This window comes from Montipora capricornis, chromosome 1, assembly GCF_036669925.1.
Source record: "Montipora capricornis isolate CH-2021 chromosome 1, ASM3666992v2, whole genome shotgun sequence".
In the NCBI taxonomy this organism is placed as follows: domain Eukaryota; kingdom Metazoa; phylum Cnidaria; class Anthozoa; order Scleractinia; family Acroporidae; genus Montipora; species Montipora capricornis.
In genome coordinates, this window is record NC_090883.1 from 39743773 (window position 1) to 39761272 (window position 17500).

A 17500-nucleotide genomic window follows, 5' to 3' on the forward strand; every position below is an offset into this window, starting at 1 on the left:
ACTAGCACCATTCTGCTATATATTGTCAGTGACTTAAGGTAAAGATTCTATCTATCTATCTATCTATCTATCTATCTATCTATCTATCTATCTATCTATCTATCCACTCACGTGATTAAACGGTCATGATGGTGTACAAAACAAAAACAAAATGTCGCGAGCGTTTTGCATAATAACTGAGCTAAATTCCCAAAAGACTTTTTCGCTATTGTTCAGTACACCAACATGGCCGGCAATGACACCAGGTTCAACCCAAGGATTTCATTTCATTCGACATTTACAGGCAATTTTGTTGCGCATTATTATCGCCATATCTTGAAGAAATTTGCGAAAAGTGCCAACTAATTTTCAACTTAAGCAATTTGTCAATAGGCTATCTTCAAGAAAACGCAGTATTTACGTGTATTTCATTTTAAAAAAATGCGACAGACACATTTCGTTTTGCTTTTAGGGAAACCCAGGGGATGCTGGACCGCGAGGGGGCGTTGGAAGACCGGTAGAACAAATGACAACATTGTTGCATTGTATTATGGCTCATTTGCACAATCCAATATCAACTTGTATGATTCAATACTGTGTATTCAATGTTACACACTACACAAGCGTAAAATGGTAAAACGACGTTTATTACAAGTACGAACTGCGTACCGTCCGATTACATCAACCACTAGCACATGGTTTTTTCCTCTGGCTTCCCTGCATTCCTCACGGTATATACATGCTCCCGTCACGCACCACTAACACACTCTAAATTAACATCAATATTTCCATGTTCATTTCTGTGGTCATTTACATGCGTCGTTTGTGTGCATTTCAATGTATGGTGCGATATACCTACGTCGCATTCCAACATCAAGGAACGGCAACACCACATCGACAAACCACTTAGTGTTTACTGATCCAGTTGATGCTCAAAGCTGTCTGAGAAACCTTGGTTTGTCTTTTTCAGGGTGAATATGGAGCTCCAGGAGAGCGAGGACAGCCTGGAGACAAAGGCAAACCTGTACGTTTTTTGCGTTTAACATTTCCTTTTCCTTGAAAACTTGACCTTTCAAAATACGGTAGAAGACCTTTCGCCTCATTCGCTTAACTATTCATTGCCAAAGCTATTCTTGTGTGCAGTGCTAAACATTTAATTATGCCACTTGTTTCTCTAGGGTCGACAGGGTGCCCCTGGGGTTCGAGGACAACCGGGAGAAACGGGAATAAAGGTAATTAAATCTCGCGGGACTCATTTTTACCAAGAAACCCCAAGCAACTCACTGATGATGACTACGTATTTTGACAGGGAACCCAAGGCACAGCAGGACCAAGAGGACGAAGCGGTCACGAGGGCGATCGGGTTAGTGGATTGCAAGTTTACAAAGATTTCTGACGTGTGGACCCCTTAATACGTATAATGCGTTCATGTCTCCGCCAACAACGTTTTTCAAAGCCTAAGTTTGATCTCTTTTGCTGAGAAGTTTCCCTTTGTTAATTTCTTGCTATCTTTCTCATCTATCTCTTCGCCGTCGTGCATGTAGGCTTACTGTCATGGTTTGGGTTTTCACAGGGACCATCCGGAGTGCGTGGAAAGATGGGAAGAGATGGAGTTGCAGGAATTGGGGTAACAAATCTCTCGCCAATTACTGGATTCTTCAGGCACTACTTCTTCCTCAGAGTCCGACCCGGTCGTCTTTGTTTGGTCATAAATCCGCCGACACTTCTCTGTTCGGTTTTCTAGGGCCATCCTGGATATAGGGGTAAAAGAGGTCCACGTGGATACAAGGGTGCCTCTGTGAGTAATCAGTGATCATCATCATCTTACATCTTTCGGATTCTTAGTTTCGATGAAGACATTTGCAGACTCGCTGAGAAAGGTTTCAGTTGAAGAAGACATGATGAATGAACTCTGACCAATCGACCTAAACGTTACGTTATCGTATAGAGGTTTCTCTTATAATCGTTACTGGATGACAGCGTTTGCTCTTTTTCCTTAATTACCTCTCCAAGTATTGATTCCAGTTAAGAGTGTACTTATTTTGATCTTTATTAGGGTGCGCAAGGAAGCCGTGGCTCACGTGGATCTCCAGGACCTGCGGTAAGACCATTTACTGGGTTAGAGCGGTTTTCATCTAAGGACACGTTCGATTGACTCTATTCCGGAATAAGAATACGTGGAGTGATGATTAAAACGGTATGTTTGGCGCGTTTCAAAGCAGCAAGGATAATAAAAATATCTTTAAAATAGCATTTTAGCGGAGGTTTGACAATTTTAATGTGAATCTCCGTAAAAACGAGGGATTTCTAACTTATATTCCATGTATTCTTATTCCGAATTACAGTCAATCGAACGCACCTAAGTGTCGAAAGGTAACTGGTTTTGCATAAGCTACGCTACGCGATTGGCTTAAAGAATTCGCGCTACTTTTTCGTCCAAAAAAAACCAATTGTGACTTGCTCGCACTCGTTTTCCCGCGCTTCGCGTTTTAAAATGAGAATCCAGGCCGCATTTTGTATGGCTGTTTTTTAAAAAAAATTCTGTTTCTTTAAATATTTCATATTTAGTTACTTATCCGTATGGGCTATGTATTTCAGCTGCAAATGTAATGTCTGGAAGAGATGAAAGGAAGTTTACGCATGTGTGTATGTTACCTTTAGCAGGGCGCGTGCGTACACTTTGTATTGCGCGACTCCAGTGCTTACCATATGAGTGGTAAAATGAGTTTTGTCTTGAATATATAAGAGATCGAATCTTACGTTAAATTGTAATGACAAGGGCGGTCTGGAGCTGTGAGTAGGCGTGGGATTTGTCTTATATGGCTTAGGGGCCGACACATCTCTCCCTCAATGCCGTACCGGGAGGCGAGGTCGGTAGCAGAAAGCAGCGAAGGGTCAACTGCGTCCAAAAGCGATCGCACGGGCCGAAATCCCGGGATGACTCGTTTGGTACGACGCTCCAGCGCCACGTCTGGAGGTACTGCGTTTTTCTCTCTTGTTCAAACATTCCGTCAGCGCATGCGTAAATGTTCTGGCTCTGCATGCGATCTTTCTTGTCACCAGAGCCTCAGATCTTATGTCTGCGCATGACCCAAGGCAAAAGATAAGAACTCTGGGGTCGAGATTGGCTGTACCAAAAAAAGACGCTGCTTTAATATTTGCAAGGAATTGACATTTCAGTTGATTCTAAACGTAACGTAAGAACCATAGGTGTTTGGTCTTCTCAGTCGAGATATAGGTGAGAGATGGTTTCATGCAGACTGGGAGGCCTTAAGTGCTTTGCTGTAAACGTGACGGTTCACGAGTGACGTTGTCTATCTTGCCTTTCTGTGGACGAATTCCAGGACCTACCAATACAAGTTGGGCACGTTTCAAAAGCTAAAAAGTTCAATCGATGCTGTATTTTGCTGGTAGGACTGGGTGACCCGCGACGCTTATAAGAAATCTATGAAATGACAATCGGGAGTCTTCCCCAGTCATGGAATGGCAGAATTACCCAGAATTCTTTTGGGTATGAACGAGGCAACTTGAGAAGCATGAGACTGGCCCTCATCAAATGGCTGAAGCTCGGCCGGAGGAAAAGTCGTGAGAAGACGATTTCTAGCCACATACTTAGAAGTAGCCCTGGTGTGTGCTGTTAACGTAGATCTTTGATTTCTGAACTAGTTTTTATTATAGAAAATTCGCGAAAAAGTAGTGCTTTTTCTCTGTTACACTCGCAGCAAAAAACTGGCCTTTCGTAATTTCTTGTCAAAGAAACGGTATAATATAAATAAGTGAATACTGAGATTTGTATTTGCAAATTACTTAAGGCAAACTCTATATGATCTCTATGCAATAAGCGCATTCAAAATTTCTTCATATTCAGTAATAGTATAAAATCGATCGGTTCACCGTATCGTCTCTTTCCTCTGTGACTGGATAGAGTGATTACTTTGGTTTTTCCACAATTAATTGAAAACCGCTCTAAGGACTTGACTGCTAAATCCCTATCTTTGTTTTGAAATACAACTTCTCCTTGCTTTGTTATATCCTAGGGCCCTCGTGGAAGGAGTGGACCGCCAGGTAGAGGAGGAAAGACTGGAATGCCTGTAAGTTGAGCGACGAGTTTGCCTTAATTTCAGTAAACTTCGTTTCCCAGTCAGTTGTTTTTAGAGAGTAGCAATTCAATCCAGAAAGATAAGGACAAGTGGAAATCCCCTGGAGGGTTATTTCATCATTATTCTAATATTAACTGAAGAGTATTTCATTTACCAGTCTGTAATTTCTTCCTATTGTTTAAAGCCTTCATTTAAATTAATTAATTAGAATTGTGTGTGGCTGTTCAATGTCGACCCCTGCTCTTGAAACCCTAATATGTTTTCAGGCAGAGCGTGGATTTGACGGTGAACCTGGAAAGCCTGGAGAATCAGTGAGTACAATTCAAGACTGCCTTATAATCACATTGGCTAGATACCAATGATGACAAGTATAAAGTGTTATTATTGATGGTTTTAGGGACCTGTCGGGCACGTTGGAATGATGGGAATCATAGGGAAAAAGGGACAAAAGGTGAGGTGTGCGGGCGCAATCCATGATATGGTTCATCAAAGCAAAGAGAATTCAAGATGTAAACAGGATGACAGACTTAATACAGCCCTGTATGAGATAAACCGGCCAGTAATCCTCCGAAAAATAGCTTGCTAATTAAGAAGTTTTTATTTCTGGTTCGAAATCAAACTACTCGTATAAAGAAGGTAATAATATACAACGTTTTCCAATAAAGTGGGTAGTAAGCACTGGGAATATTAAAAAAGAATGGAGCTTGGAAATAGTGTGGGAGCTCTACTTGCTCTACTTGCAAGCGTTTCATTGTGATATATCTGACCTCAATGGTTAATGGACATCTCACGTGTGCATGGAAAGGGCCATAAAGGAGGAAAACCGAAAGAAAAGTTTTTTTTTTATTTCAAGGAACGTTGTGCTGTATTGTGAAGTTCATACTAAGCTTTAAATATACTAGTTCTTACCTCCATTCCGCATTCAGGGGCTTCAAGGAAAAAGTGGAGCTGTTGGAGTTGGAGGACAAATTGGGCCCTTAGTGAGTTGACTACTGCAATTATAATGATATTTTAATCGACGGTTAAAATCATAAGAATAGAAAACCGAGCAACTACTTTTCTTACAGGGAAGTAGAGGAGTAATTGGCAAGACAGGCGTAATAGGAGCTCCTGGAATAAAAGTGAGATGACTAAATTCTTTTTATTCTTTTGAATAACAGTACTCATTCGCTCACTTGGGTGGTTGGTTGGCCGCATCGTAGATATGCCGTAGTGTGACTGCGTGATGCAGTTATGAGCTATGCTGTCAGTCGTTCTTTGACTCTATAGCTGCGTGTTGCAGCTCGAGTCAAAGGCCCACATCTCACCCTTGCTCACCATAGAGTCTCAGTAGCTCAGTGGTTAGATCATCCGACTAGATCACGGAGGGTCGTGGGTACAAATCCATCTGGGGCTCGGAATTTTCCGAGTTCCCAGTGGGTTCAGTTGTAAAAATCCTTTTATTTAATAAGTATAAATCATTCGCACATTAGCAAGTAGCCGGCGTAAGAAAAGAGCCATCACCTGGTGTCTTCCCTTCCTCACGCCCGTGTCTCACTCGCATGGCATGTTATGTCAGCACCGTCATTTTGGACACAAAAAATATGTCATTCATTTTCTACTTTTGTTCAGTTTGTTATCCAATCTTTGTAAATTTCGAATTTGTTACACGTATCTCTAAAGGTTTCTTTCAGACTATCTATTAGGGAGATTAAAAGAGGGCAAGAGGAACATCATCTAAAATTGTAATAAGGGTAACAAACACATGCTCTGATAATTTCCGCACAGGGAAGAGCTGGACCACAAGGAGAGGACGGAGAGGACGGTTTGGCAGGTAATATGGTGAGTTAACTTCTCTGGCGGTTTTCAATCCATTCAATATGAAATTGGCTTAGATATCAGAGCTTTTCTAACTTGCTGTTTCTCCACACATGAACTAAGGGTGAAACGGGTCCAAGAGGAAATCCAGGACCGCGCGGAGACTCTGGCAAGATGGTATGTAGATAATACGTACGTCCCTAACCCCAAATGAGAGGAAATAATGGTTACATAGTTAAATTCACATAAGGCTCGGTCTTGATACATTTGAGATAAGCCGGATACATTAAAAAAAACAATCAGAACGAAGCTAAGGTTTACTAGTATAAAAAGCTCATTCTTACGTGATCAGCGTTCAATTTCTCTCTGTTTTAAGGGTTTAAAAGGAAATTCCGGTGAAAATGGAATCCCAGCAAAACAGGTATGTCTTCTGCAACAAAAATTTTGTCCCCATGATATTTGATTACTTTTCAATCAATTTATCTTTAAACATTATTTCCTTTAAAACCGCTTGTAATCTTCTCAACGCTATAATGTTTTTGTCCAACAGGGAAACTCTGGCGTTTCAGGGAGAAATGGAGTTGCCGGTGAAATGGTGAGAAAATTCCATTCTGACAAAGTGTCAGGCCATTTCCTCTGATATTTTATAAGCTGTAATGTTTAACAAGTGAAAATCTTGTTCCTGACAGGGTGGGGCTGGTTTACAGGGTGAACAAGGAGATATAGGAAGACAAGGCCCGGTGGTAAGAACAAGACGATTCAAGTCACACTGTTGGTCAGTGATTCTCATTTCTGACTCTGAAATTAGACAAATGATTAAAAACATTCAAAGAATCTAAAAGCTCGTTTTGAAGGTCATATGTCTAACTAGTCGTGATGTGTTATGTGTTTGTGTCTTCAGGGACCTCCCGGGTTGATTGGTCGTATGGGTGATGATGGCCAAGTAGGATTGAGGGTGAGAAGGAGGATTATGAAGACTTTGCACAATAGAGCGGTTTTCAACTGAGTAATTACCGAATTGCTTTGGTTTTGCATTTACTTCACTCAGTGATTGGTTCAAAGTTCTCGAGCCACTTTTTCAACCAATCAGATATGAAGCCAAAACCAATCGTGGTTTGGCGTGCACATTTTCCCGCGCTGTGTGTCGGCTACGTGTAATTAGTATATACTCACTCAGTGTTTCGAGTTTTGATTGGTTTACTGGATTGTCTCCGTCCTTTTTGATTGGCCAAAGTAATTACTTTGGCTTTGGTTTTACGACACTCGATTTAAACTCGCTCTATCACTAGTTAATCGAGAATACGGTTGGTAGGCGAATATTGGTTTAATATTGATTTCATATTTGTTAGGGTGAAGTGGGACTTAAAGGACCAACAGGAGACCTTGGCGCTAAAGGGGAAATGGTAGGCATTCCAATAAAAAATGCTTTCGTTTATTTCCTTTTCCTGCTGTTAATAGCCTTTGTTTCCGGTTCTATTGCACTCTTCTGTATTGTTCCTCTAAATTAACATTCTAGGGAGATATAGGTTCCCGTGGGAGGACAGGAAAGCGAGGTTCAAGGGGAGAAAAGGTTAGATCTGTCATTGTTTCCTTCTTACAAGAATGATTTGTATGATGCTTGAGCAGAGTTGTAAGGGGTTTCGAATTCTTGAATTTAACTTTACAGCGCTTTGTAAAGAGACAACTGATTGTCTCAGTATTGGCGGTTGTTTTCCCTTTGTGCGTGTATTTATAGGGAAAATATCGTTGACGTCACCTATGGTCATTAATGTGCCTACCAGAACCTCGTTGGCTTTCGAAACAAAGAGTCTTTTGTTCCTGTGGTTGGCACATTTGAATAACAAAGGCAATGTTTGTAAACAGATATCTTCCCTATTTCACTGTTCCTGTTATGTACGACCCCATAATCTTCAGGCTTTTATCTACTTTCGTCCATTAGTAACGTATAAAGGTTCTTTACTTCTATAAACAATATCTTGTCGCTTTGTCAGACCTACGCAGTTTTAATTATAGGGAGCAAAAGGTGAACATGGAAAAGGAGGGCTATCGGGTGATCAGGGAATTAAGGTATAATTGAAACCTACTGATAAAAAGTTAGTAATAAAGACCGCATTTCCAACAGTTTTTTATTGGCTTATAGATCGCAACAGATTATCAACTCAAGGAACAATCAAATCTTCTTGTAGTATATATTAAAACTCCAAAGACTGACCCAATCAAAACACGAATAGGCTACCCTCCAGTCGAAAGTTAAATAACCTAACATGAGAAATCTCCTACGCTTGAGCTCGGTTCACGTGTCGGTTTGCAGAAGGATTCTGCTTATCATGATGATCAGATATCCAGTCAGGTTTAAAGGTTGAACTTATGCAGGTTTCAACATTTTTTCGTTTAAGGGCAAGCCGGGCAACGATGGTGTCGCGGGATTACACGGGGCGCAAGGAGAGAAGGTACAGATCATTTAGCACGTGAAACTGGCAGATCTCCGTGCAACAATATAATTCTCACAACAACTTATGAATCTGTATGCTTTAGGGAGACAAAGGAGATTCTGGGGCGAAAGGTCGAATGGGATATCCGGGACAAACGGTGAGGTGTTCTTGCTATCCACTCATCCGTTCCTTCGTTTATTCACTCGTTCATGATTTGTTCATCCTTTCATACGTTGATCCATTCATTCATTCATTCAGTCATTCATTTATTCATTCATTCATTCACCGATCTGTTGGTCAGTACAATTGTCTATCATTTCATCGCTCAATCTATCCAGACGGGCGGACAGACTCTTCCCTTAGTCCATCTCGCAGTGTCTCTGTGTCTTTCTCTTCTATGACTGCGTATTTTAATATTGTTTGGACAGTCCGAAGTGTTCCGTATATTTGTTTGTTTGATAGTGTCAGTTAGTTATATTGCATTCATCGATAAAAAAAAAAACCTTTTTTATTCCAACAGGGTCCCGAAGGGGACATAGGATTAGAAGGACCAGTCGGGCTTCCAGGAGCTAAAGTACGTGCAACTTTGTGTTGTAAATCAGACGCATGGTTTGATGATGTTCTGGTTATCCACAGTTGAGACATTCCTGCCTATTGTCTTTATCAGGGGTGATCCTAAGATGTAACAACAATCGAGCTAAGGTGTAAAGTACACCTCATTTTAACTGTTATTCTTCACTTCGCACTTCAATAAGAGCGTAAATGAGAAAACGTCTTTTAGGTCACCTTTGGCTGACAAAAAATGCACATTGTATCGAAAAAAAATTGATTTGCAGAGTTAGGACAGTTAGATGAGGAACTATTCTGGGCGTACGAAAGGGGTCTGTACCATATGGTTTAGGGCCCACTCTCTGCTTGACCCTAACCCTTAACCCACCCTCCAAACTCTCGGCGGATAAAAGCCTTGGGGACAACATTGCGCACATTACTTATTACTAAATTGTTTTTCAATAAAAGTTGAGCTGAAAAAGAGATCTCATTGAGATGCGAAACGAAAAACTAATTGGACTTTACCTTTCAGCAAATAAAACGACCGCGATGAAGACGCTTGACCCACCGTCGAAACGTAGTCGTGAATCGTAACTTTGTAGTTCCATTCATTTTCCTGTAGTCCCGAGTAGCATCGGACCGTATCTGATTGTCAACCTAGTGGCAGTTTCACCATAAACATTTCGATGAAGAAAAACGTATTTATATCTTTTATATTTGATGCGGTCTTTTTTGTGATTAAGGGTCTGAGTGGAGAGAGCGGAGTTTCAGGAATAAAAGGAGAGATTGGAATGCAGGTATCATTGTGATTTCATTGTGATCTTTAACTCCACTTAACCTTTTTTTTGTACGGTGCAGACAAGCGATGTTAGAAAAATAGGTCCGCACTGTGTACATATGTTGTAACCTCATATCTCAGTTAGTTTTCATTCCGAAATGTTCTGCCCGGAATATTCCTGTCTCCTCAAGAAGGAATCTTTCTTAATTCTAAATTTTTGAGTTGATTAAAGAGCAATCGGACAATTTTTATTCATACAATCAACCACGTTTGTGATGGTACTAGAATAATTCAGCGAAAATATCCGCCTGTAGTGTATGCATGTCTTAATATTACCATTTATTAAATTTTCAACCTCGGGTAATGCATTTCTCGTGCTCTGATTGGTTCACTCAATCTCGGTTATCAGCTCATATTCCTTAGTTTGACCTTATATGGTGAGTGATTGAGCTAATCGTTGCCAAGCTAAGAGTTTTTTCGCCAAAAAGCAAAATTGCTCTCTGAAAAAAGCACAAAAAAAAGTTTTTCTGGAAAGTTTGGATCAACTGCGACGTTTAGAAGTACGCGAAAAGGCAACAAATGTTTTTGTGATGAGCCTGGGTCTGTCTGACCACAAGGTCTTACGCAACATCGCATCTTCATCAATTTTCTTCGATTTTCTCGCTTTTCTGCGATTTTCTCGCTTTTTTCACTCGTATTTCGTACTTTCTAAACTTTTGGAGTTTGAGGAATTTAATAAAACATATATTCCATTCGCACTTGTTGGATATGAGACTGGTTATAGCCAACTCGGCGCTACGCGCCTCGTTGGCTATTTACCATCTCATATCCAACTCGCGCTCATGGAATAATTGTTAAACAACATTTTTGTTGTGTCAGGGGGCCCAAGGATTTGCGGGTGCTAAGGGTGAATCAGGGGGCAGAGGTGAACCGGTCAGTATGATTGACAGCTCATTTACACTTGAACTTTAAATTAGTATTCAGACTTAAAAGACAAATGCCTTAAACAACGTTCTATATATTCATTGGCAGGGTATATCAGGAGCTTCTGGGCGACAGGGGATGCGTGGCGAACCTGGAACGACGGTATAGCATGCAATTTTGAATATGAAAATGAAACCTGACAAATCCGTTTCTATTTTTCGGTTCAACCTCCACCACCACCAGCCCCATCATCATTGTGATCATCAACATAATTTTCGTCTTCGTTATCGTCATTGTTACTTCCTTCTCTTATTGAAAACAAGAACCCGGTTTAATTTCAGGGAGAACTTGGGGACGATGGTGAAACAGGTGCACGAGGACAAAATGGCGCCAAGGTGATGTTCAAGATAAGTACCCTACAAATCTAAGCATTTATTTACCAACGAAAAACGAAAAACCTTCGCTAATGCGTATAGAAAAGTAGCTAAAGTAGACTTGCTTCAGTAAGCAACAAACTCTTCGCCCCTTCGTGCTCTGAGTGTTGGCTGAATTATTCATATTTGTTTCCTGGTTATTTGTTCGTAGGGAAACGTTGGCGACACTGGACCTCCAGGCTCTCGTGGCGAGCCGGGATTTCTCGTAAGTTACCCTAAGTAAACACCACATCTCACATATAGTACTGACAGTTGGCAAACATTGGTTCAGAAATAACCATGATCATGATGTTACTTTTTTTACTCTAAAGCGATAATGATCCTTACATTTGCGGCAAGCAACTTGGTCAGTTGCAAAGAAAGCCGGAAGTAAGCAAGGGTTGAAAGGGACTCGAACTAATGACCGTGCGATTCAGTGCCCTGCATTCCTTCACCATCTGAGCTATCAAGTCATCAGGGAGCTGGTGAACTGAAAATATATGTCCTTCATACGGGGGCCGCGGGGTACGTTTGAAAGTGGGGAGGCTACAATCAGTGACACATTGTTGATACACTGACGGAATTAATCGAGCATCCCTCCCTCTCCCACCTCTATGTTGTTTAAAACTAAAACGCCCTGAATAGTTAGTTTGGGTGCATTGCGCTATCCAACATTGCACGGAGGAAATAGGGTGGGTGTTTCAACGACTTATAACTGTGATTGTAGGTGTTGGTGTATGCTCGAGTAGTGTAAGTTACTAAGTCTTCGATCAAGCCAAAACCAACACTGTAAGAAAAAGTGGGGGTGGTATAGCCCCCCAGCCCCTCCCTCTCCGTGGCCCCTGTCATATAGCTCACACAGTCATGTTTCTTGTTTCTTCAACATTTCAGGGAATAGAGGGCTCTATGGGTGCATCTGGCTTGGCTGGACAAACTGGTGACCAGGTTAGAAGGGAATTAAGTTTATATTCGTCAAGCTAAATTAACGGCTTTTCTGACTTGTGTGGGGGCCATTTGCATGGCAAGGTGATTTAATCACCAAGACCAGAACTCTTTGGTAAAATTGAGGCTTTCAAGTTCAGATTTTACTGAACCAGAAAAAAGAGATAACTGGTAAAAATTAATCTGAAAGTAGAAGCCATTCGTTAAAATACTTAAGCACCTGCGCATGCTCTCCAAACTTCTTGAGTACATTACAATTTGATATCTTAATAGCGAAATCGTGAATCAATCGCTTTACGACATTATTAATCCCTTTCTGTAAAGCAACAAACAGGTAGAGTTTGCTGTGTCATAAGCGCGCTCAATAAGATGGACATGATGTACAGTGGTTTGTAATGAATTTTTTGCGTGGAAATTTCAAAAAACGTTTCGACCAACCGGCTTCTCACATATGGATGGCCATGTTTGCTTCAACAGGGTCCGATGGGCCCACCTGGTGCAGCTGGTCCCTCTGGTAATAAAGGACCAATGGTGAGTTCTATTATCGTTGTTTTGGAAAATTCTCACTACTCGAAAGAAAAAGATGGAAGATACGCTGTCATTGTTTTATTTTGCGTTTTAGGGAAATATTGGTATTCGTGGTCCATCTGGAAAAAGAGGAAAGTCAGGATCAAAGGTCCTTTTTTTAAATTTTAATTGTATTTAATTTTATCAGGGTTTTATTTTTGCTTTTCCCATCACAACAATAGAGACTCAAAAAAGTATTTTATTGTCAATAAGCGAACAGACACATAAATTTATAATTAAGGCAACATTGGTCGCGTCAGCTTGAATAAGATTGAAGTTTCTCGCATTTTTGTCTCGCATTCGTCTCGTGTTTTGACTTAATTTTGACCCCTCTGCCTTTTTGTTATTGTAAAAACTAATTGATGTCAGTTTTTCATGTGTTTGTCCTGAGGAGTTAGGGTTAAGGCCCGTGCAAACGCTCGCAACAACACGCAACATTGTTGGGCCCAACAATGTTGTCTCTTGTTGCGCGATGTTAGCCGATGTGTGCAAACGCTCGCAACAAGTCACAACATGGTGGGTCTTTAGATGAGAATACAAAGGACTCTGGGACGTTTTCCATCTCCGACGCCATGTTGATTTCTTGTTCGCATGTATTTGTGTGGATACGTGGCATGTAGTGCGCGTGCACCGGCGCGACATTGTTGGATGTGCTGTGCAAACGAACGCAACATTGTTGGACCACGCTCCGATGACCGCGAAACAATAGAAATGTTGGCACTTGTTGGCTCTGAAGTTTGACCAGTTTCAAACTTCATCCAACAACTTCCAACACGTCGCAACAACACGCAACAACACACAACATGGTGTGCAAACGCTCGCAACATGTTGGGCGTAACAATGTTGCGTCTTGTTGGCCAACAATGTTGCGAGCGTTTGCACGGGCCTTTAGGGTTAGACTATCGGTATCGCTATTGTCTCGTGGATCCACAGCTACTTTGACAATGTTATGACGAAATTCATGATCAATAACAGGACAGACACATGAAATTGTTAACTTTAATTGCACTTAAATGCGGCGTGTTTTGTTGTCCTCAGGGCGAGAAGGGAGAGTCAGGAAGTGATGGCGAAGATGGACCAATGGGAAAAAAGGTTTGATCACGTGTCCTACATTTTTTCTCAGGAAGGAATTTCGACAATTGTGCGATCTGATTTGTTCCGCGAGTGGACGGGATTTTTCTCTTTGGGCAGAATCGACTTGTGATGAGTCACCGCTTGCCTAACAATCTCTTCTTTGTGTTGTTTTTATATTTTAAGTACTTTGAAAAGAAGTTCTATACTTGACACTTTAATAGTATTTTACTTTTGAAAAAGTGTTCCCTCGTTAATTTCGTTTACATCAAAGTGAGATAGAAGTCAGAATTCAAAGGTACATTGTAATTTGTGATATCATTTTATTCACAATTGAGAAGGATGCCCTGTGTTAAGCTGCAAAGAAAAATACCGTGAAAGCATTATTCATTGGCGGAAGATCTGTATTTAAAAAAAATGTGCCCTCTTAAGATTTCCGACACAGTTTTTCTTAAGCCGGACCTCCTGGCCAGAACCTATAACTCTGCTCCACATATAATAATATACTGCTGCTACATTAGAAAATTGCTTTTATTTTTACATTTAATATAATTTTGATTTATGCTAGGGTAAAACTGGACTGCAGGGTTTGATCGGACAACGTGGGGATAGAGCAGACTTTGTAAGTTGCATTGTTAGACAAGTTCCGGTATTGTGGTGGATCATGTTATGGCAATTGAGAACTATGACTCCTCTGAAGAAAACTTAGCTCAGGTCAGTTTGACATTTTGTAGGGACCTCCTGGAAAAGTTGGACCAAAAGGTGAACCTGGAAAGCCTGGAGCAAAGGTTTGTTTTTTTTCCACCGTGAGTTCAGAGTTTGAGGAAATCTTTCTATTATCAAAAGACTTGCAGATGTAAAACGTTATAAATTGAATGTCTGCCAATCAACGGAAACCTCCCTTTGGGAATTTTTTAGGGAATGCCGGGAACGGCAGGTGCACAAGGAGAAACCGGTCTACAGGGGCCAAAAGGAATGCAGGGAAGCACTGGTTATCGCGGTTCTTATGGGCAGTTTGGAGAGGATGTTAGTAACAATAATCTAACCTTATTTCATAGGAGAAACGCATTAAACTGTTGCGAATGGGCTCAATACTTTGTTTGTTTGGAGGATTTTGTTTGAGACCTGATTGTACAAGTTAATTTCATTAGAGGTTAGAGCAGAAGCGCCTTTTCTGACAATATTTAATGAGTTTTTAGGCGTAGATAGAAGGAAACATTATCGAAGAAGATCACTTCTCTTTCGTTTTGTTCTTTACTTTGCGAATTTAATGTATTTTTGTGAGCAATGATTCGGCAATGATCAAATAAACTACTTTCTATCTGTGCAGTTATATGAGACTGCTTTATGTAGTTAATTGTGAGTTCTTACGACTCGAACTAGGGTCCAATGGGAACTACAGGCGATCGTGGACTGCTCGGCAAACAAGGTGACAAGGTAGGTGATGTTTTAAATTTCCGACCTGTATCAATAAAATATCGCCATCCCAAATCCCATAAAGATCTGATCGCGAATCATTATGTGATCGGGTAGAAACCGCAGAATAGGGAAAAAGGAGTTCTCGGTTTTGTGCCCTCATCACGGTCGCCGCGTCGACTTTCAGCATCAAAGTGAGGCCAAGCATGGGTCCGCATGGTAACCATAGTCATTTCAAAACAACCATGGCGATCTCAAAATGGCTGACAGCGTTAAAACAAGGGAAGATCTTAGACAGCAATGACCAGAACCAGGTTGCTGACCAGCGGTTTTCGTTAAAACGATGGTTTGCTGGGGGTGCTCAGTCTCGCGAGCTCAGAACACCTGGTTGTGGTCATTGTTATTTAAGGTTTTTCTAAAACAAATGTCCTTGATCTGTGTTCAGATATTTTTTATGCCTAACTTCTACTATAAACAGGCACCAATAGCTACTGTAATCTTACTCTGTTAAAATGATACCTTCTTTTGTAGGGTGATACGGGAGAACCTGGAGATGCTGGGGACAAAGGAAAAGAAGGCGCAAAGGTAGCTTTGCGTGCATTTGTGAGATGGTGACTGACCCATTTTTCTAATCGGTGAAGTAATTCTCTTTAAGTTTGTTTTCCTCTAAATTGTTTTTCAGCCGGGGAGGAAAAGAAAGGGGGGGGGGGGCGGAAGGCTGCTTTTTTTTTGTTAATTCCAACCATTAATAATATTTTTATTAAATTTTCCATGTTTTGGTGAACTTCTTTCATTAACAACTGTTTCAACGAATTTGAAAATTAGAAAAAAAAAACATGCATATCTGTTCGAGCTTATTTAATTTTCACTTAATTGTCGTTTTCATTTCAGGGCAACAGAGGGGATGTCGGTGGACATGGCCCCATGGGAAATCGCGGTCCAAAGGTGAAGCATCGCTGTGTCCTCAAAAGTAGCTAAAAGAGGAAATCATGATTTGTATGTTTTGTCATTTTCTTTAGAACGTTTAAGTCTTTTTTTTTTTTTCACTTTCATTCAGGGTCTCTTAGGCGGCCTGGGCATCCAAGGACTAACGGGAATACGTGGACCACAGGTATATCGCTGTTCGCCTGCTTTGACTGTTTTTTTTTTTTATGCAACACTAACATAGTGCATAGAGAACGTTTATTTCGATTTTACTTTGTTTAGGGACCAGATGGTGTTAGTGGAGCCCAGGGCCCCTCCGGAGAACAAGGAATCGATGTATGTAACATAATACGTTGTTGTGATCTAACAATTTTTTTTTCAGTTTGCGTGGACAAATGTACGTCATCGTCTAACAATAATCTTTACTTGAGCAAAACTGTACCATTAATCATTGCTTCAGCCACCGTGTTAACACATATAATTTGAAGTCTGCGAACAACTGTGTGTATAATTCCATGTGACGCTTTCAGTTATTTTTAAATCATAAACAATCTCAACCCCTTTGCGAGCTTTTCTTTTCAGGGTTCACAAGGTCTGCTGGGACTGATTGGAAAAAAGGTATTTCAGTTTTTCCCCATCATTGACGTTCACTGGTTGAGAATGAATATGAAAGCAGTAGTCCATACAATGAAGTGTTCTTTTTCTAGGCTTAAAAGGGTGGCTTTGGCGAGCTTGGAATAATTCCGTGAGACTCGAACCGGGGACCTCCGGATTTCAAGTCCGGCCCGCGCATTTACCACGAGTGGGAGACTATCGCCGTACTAGACCATATTCGTATTCTCGGTATTGGACTGGAACTAGCTTGCCGCATTAGCCTCCATTAGCCTCCATTGCAAGCTACAATCTCGGACAAAACCTGTTGAGACAAAAGAACATTTTGGGTACTCTAACAAGTTATCCAAATGTACCGCTTGCAACCTGCCCTTTTCCCTCCCCCCCAACCTCAATGTTGATTTATCTTGGGCAGAAATATACTGTAGAACATATGACGATACTCAGCAACATTGACTGAGGGGGGAAGGGGAGTGGAAGGGGAGAGTAAGTAGGGATGTTTAAAAATGAAGGCGAAGTTGTGTTACTGTCTCAACAGTTTTGTCCGAGATTGTAGTTCCAGTCCAATACCGAGAATACGAATATGGTCTATTGATTGACAGCATTTAAATTTAGAAATCATGCAAAGCCTGACACGCTGTTCTGATGCAGTGTCGGTAACAAATGAGAATATTTTTGACAAAAAAGTATGAAAGGAAATTACATGTCTTTTAATTATAAGCCAGAAGCTCGTATACAAAAGTCACAATTCAAAGAAACATCAAGGCGCAATGAAACCCAACTGGAAAGATCTTAAAACGGTGGAAAGAAAGTAAAATGCTCAAGGAAACACGAAAAAAAGAAAACCGACGAAACTTCGAAAATTCTCTTCTCTTTATATAAGTTAACATTGACATAAGTTAACTTAGTTGTTGATTGATGTGAAGTCCTCAAAGATTAGAAAAGTGAAATTGTAATCACTAATAGCCCAACTTACAGCTCTGTACAAAGGCGCCG

At 40.8% G+C, this 17500-nt stretch overlaps 1 protein-coding gene across 2 annotated transcripts in view; it reads left to right on the forward strand.

Annotated features, from left to right (window-relative positions):
- Positions 1-17500, forward strand: part of LOC138043336 (collagen alpha-1(II) chain-like) — a 30369-nt gene that overhangs the window by 6970 nt on the left and 5899 nt on the right. For both annotated transcript variants that reach the window (XM_068889573.1, XM_068889577.1), the window contains exons 16-57: positions 452-496; positions 950-1003; positions 1158-1211; positions 1289-1342; positions 1553-1606; positions 1724-1777; positions 2036-2080; positions 4017-4070; positions 4346-4390; positions 4477-4530; positions 5006-5059; positions 5147-5200; positions 5847-5900; positions 6000-6053; positions 6253-6297; positions 6427-6471; positions 6566-6619; positions 6778-6831; positions 7226-7279; positions 7393-7446; positions 7890-7943; positions 8273-8326; positions 8412-8465; positions 8829-8882; positions 9601-9654; positions 10515-10568; positions 10668-10721; positions 10901-10954; positions 11145-11198; positions 11864-11917; positions 12392-12445; positions 12537-12590; positions 13520-13573; positions 14121-14174; positions 14287-14340; positions 14471-14578; positions 14936-14989; positions 15500-15553; positions 15860-15913; positions 16026-16079; positions 16175-16228; positions 16475-16510. In XM_068889573.1, the coding sequence (XP_068745674.1) occupies positions 452-496; positions 950-1003; positions 1158-1211; positions 1289-1342; positions 1553-1606; positions 1724-1777; positions 2036-2080; positions 4017-4070; positions 4346-4390; positions 4477-4530; positions 5006-5059; positions 5147-5200; positions 5847-5900; positions 6000-6053; positions 6253-6297; positions 6427-6471; positions 6566-6619; positions 6778-6831; positions 7226-7279; positions 7393-7446; positions 7890-7943; positions 8273-8326; positions 8412-8465; positions 8829-8882; positions 9601-9654; positions 10515-10568; positions 10668-10721; positions 10901-10954; positions 11145-11198; positions 11864-11917; positions 12392-12445; positions 12537-12590; positions 13520-13573; positions 14121-14174; positions 14287-14340; positions 14471-14578; positions 14936-14989; positions 15500-15553; positions 15860-15913; positions 16026-16079; positions 16175-16228; positions 16475-16510 (2259 nt within the window). The remainder of the gene's footprint in view (positions 1-451; positions 497-949; positions 1004-1157; positions 1212-1288; positions 1343-1552; positions 1607-1723; positions 1778-2035; positions 2081-4016; positions 4071-4345; positions 4391-4476; positions 4531-5005; positions 5060-5146; positions 5201-5846; positions 5901-5999; positions 6054-6252; positions 6298-6426; positions 6472-6565; positions 6620-6777; positions 6832-7225; positions 7280-7392; positions 7447-7889; positions 7944-8272; positions 8327-8411; positions 8466-8828; positions 8883-9600; positions 9655-10514; positions 10569-10667; positions 10722-10900; positions 10955-11144; positions 11199-11863; positions 11918-12391; positions 12446-12536; positions 12591-13519; positions 13574-14120; positions 14175-14286; positions 14341-14470; positions 14579-14935; positions 14990-15499; positions 15554-15859; positions 15914-16025; positions 16080-16174; positions 16229-16474; positions 16511-17500) is intronic.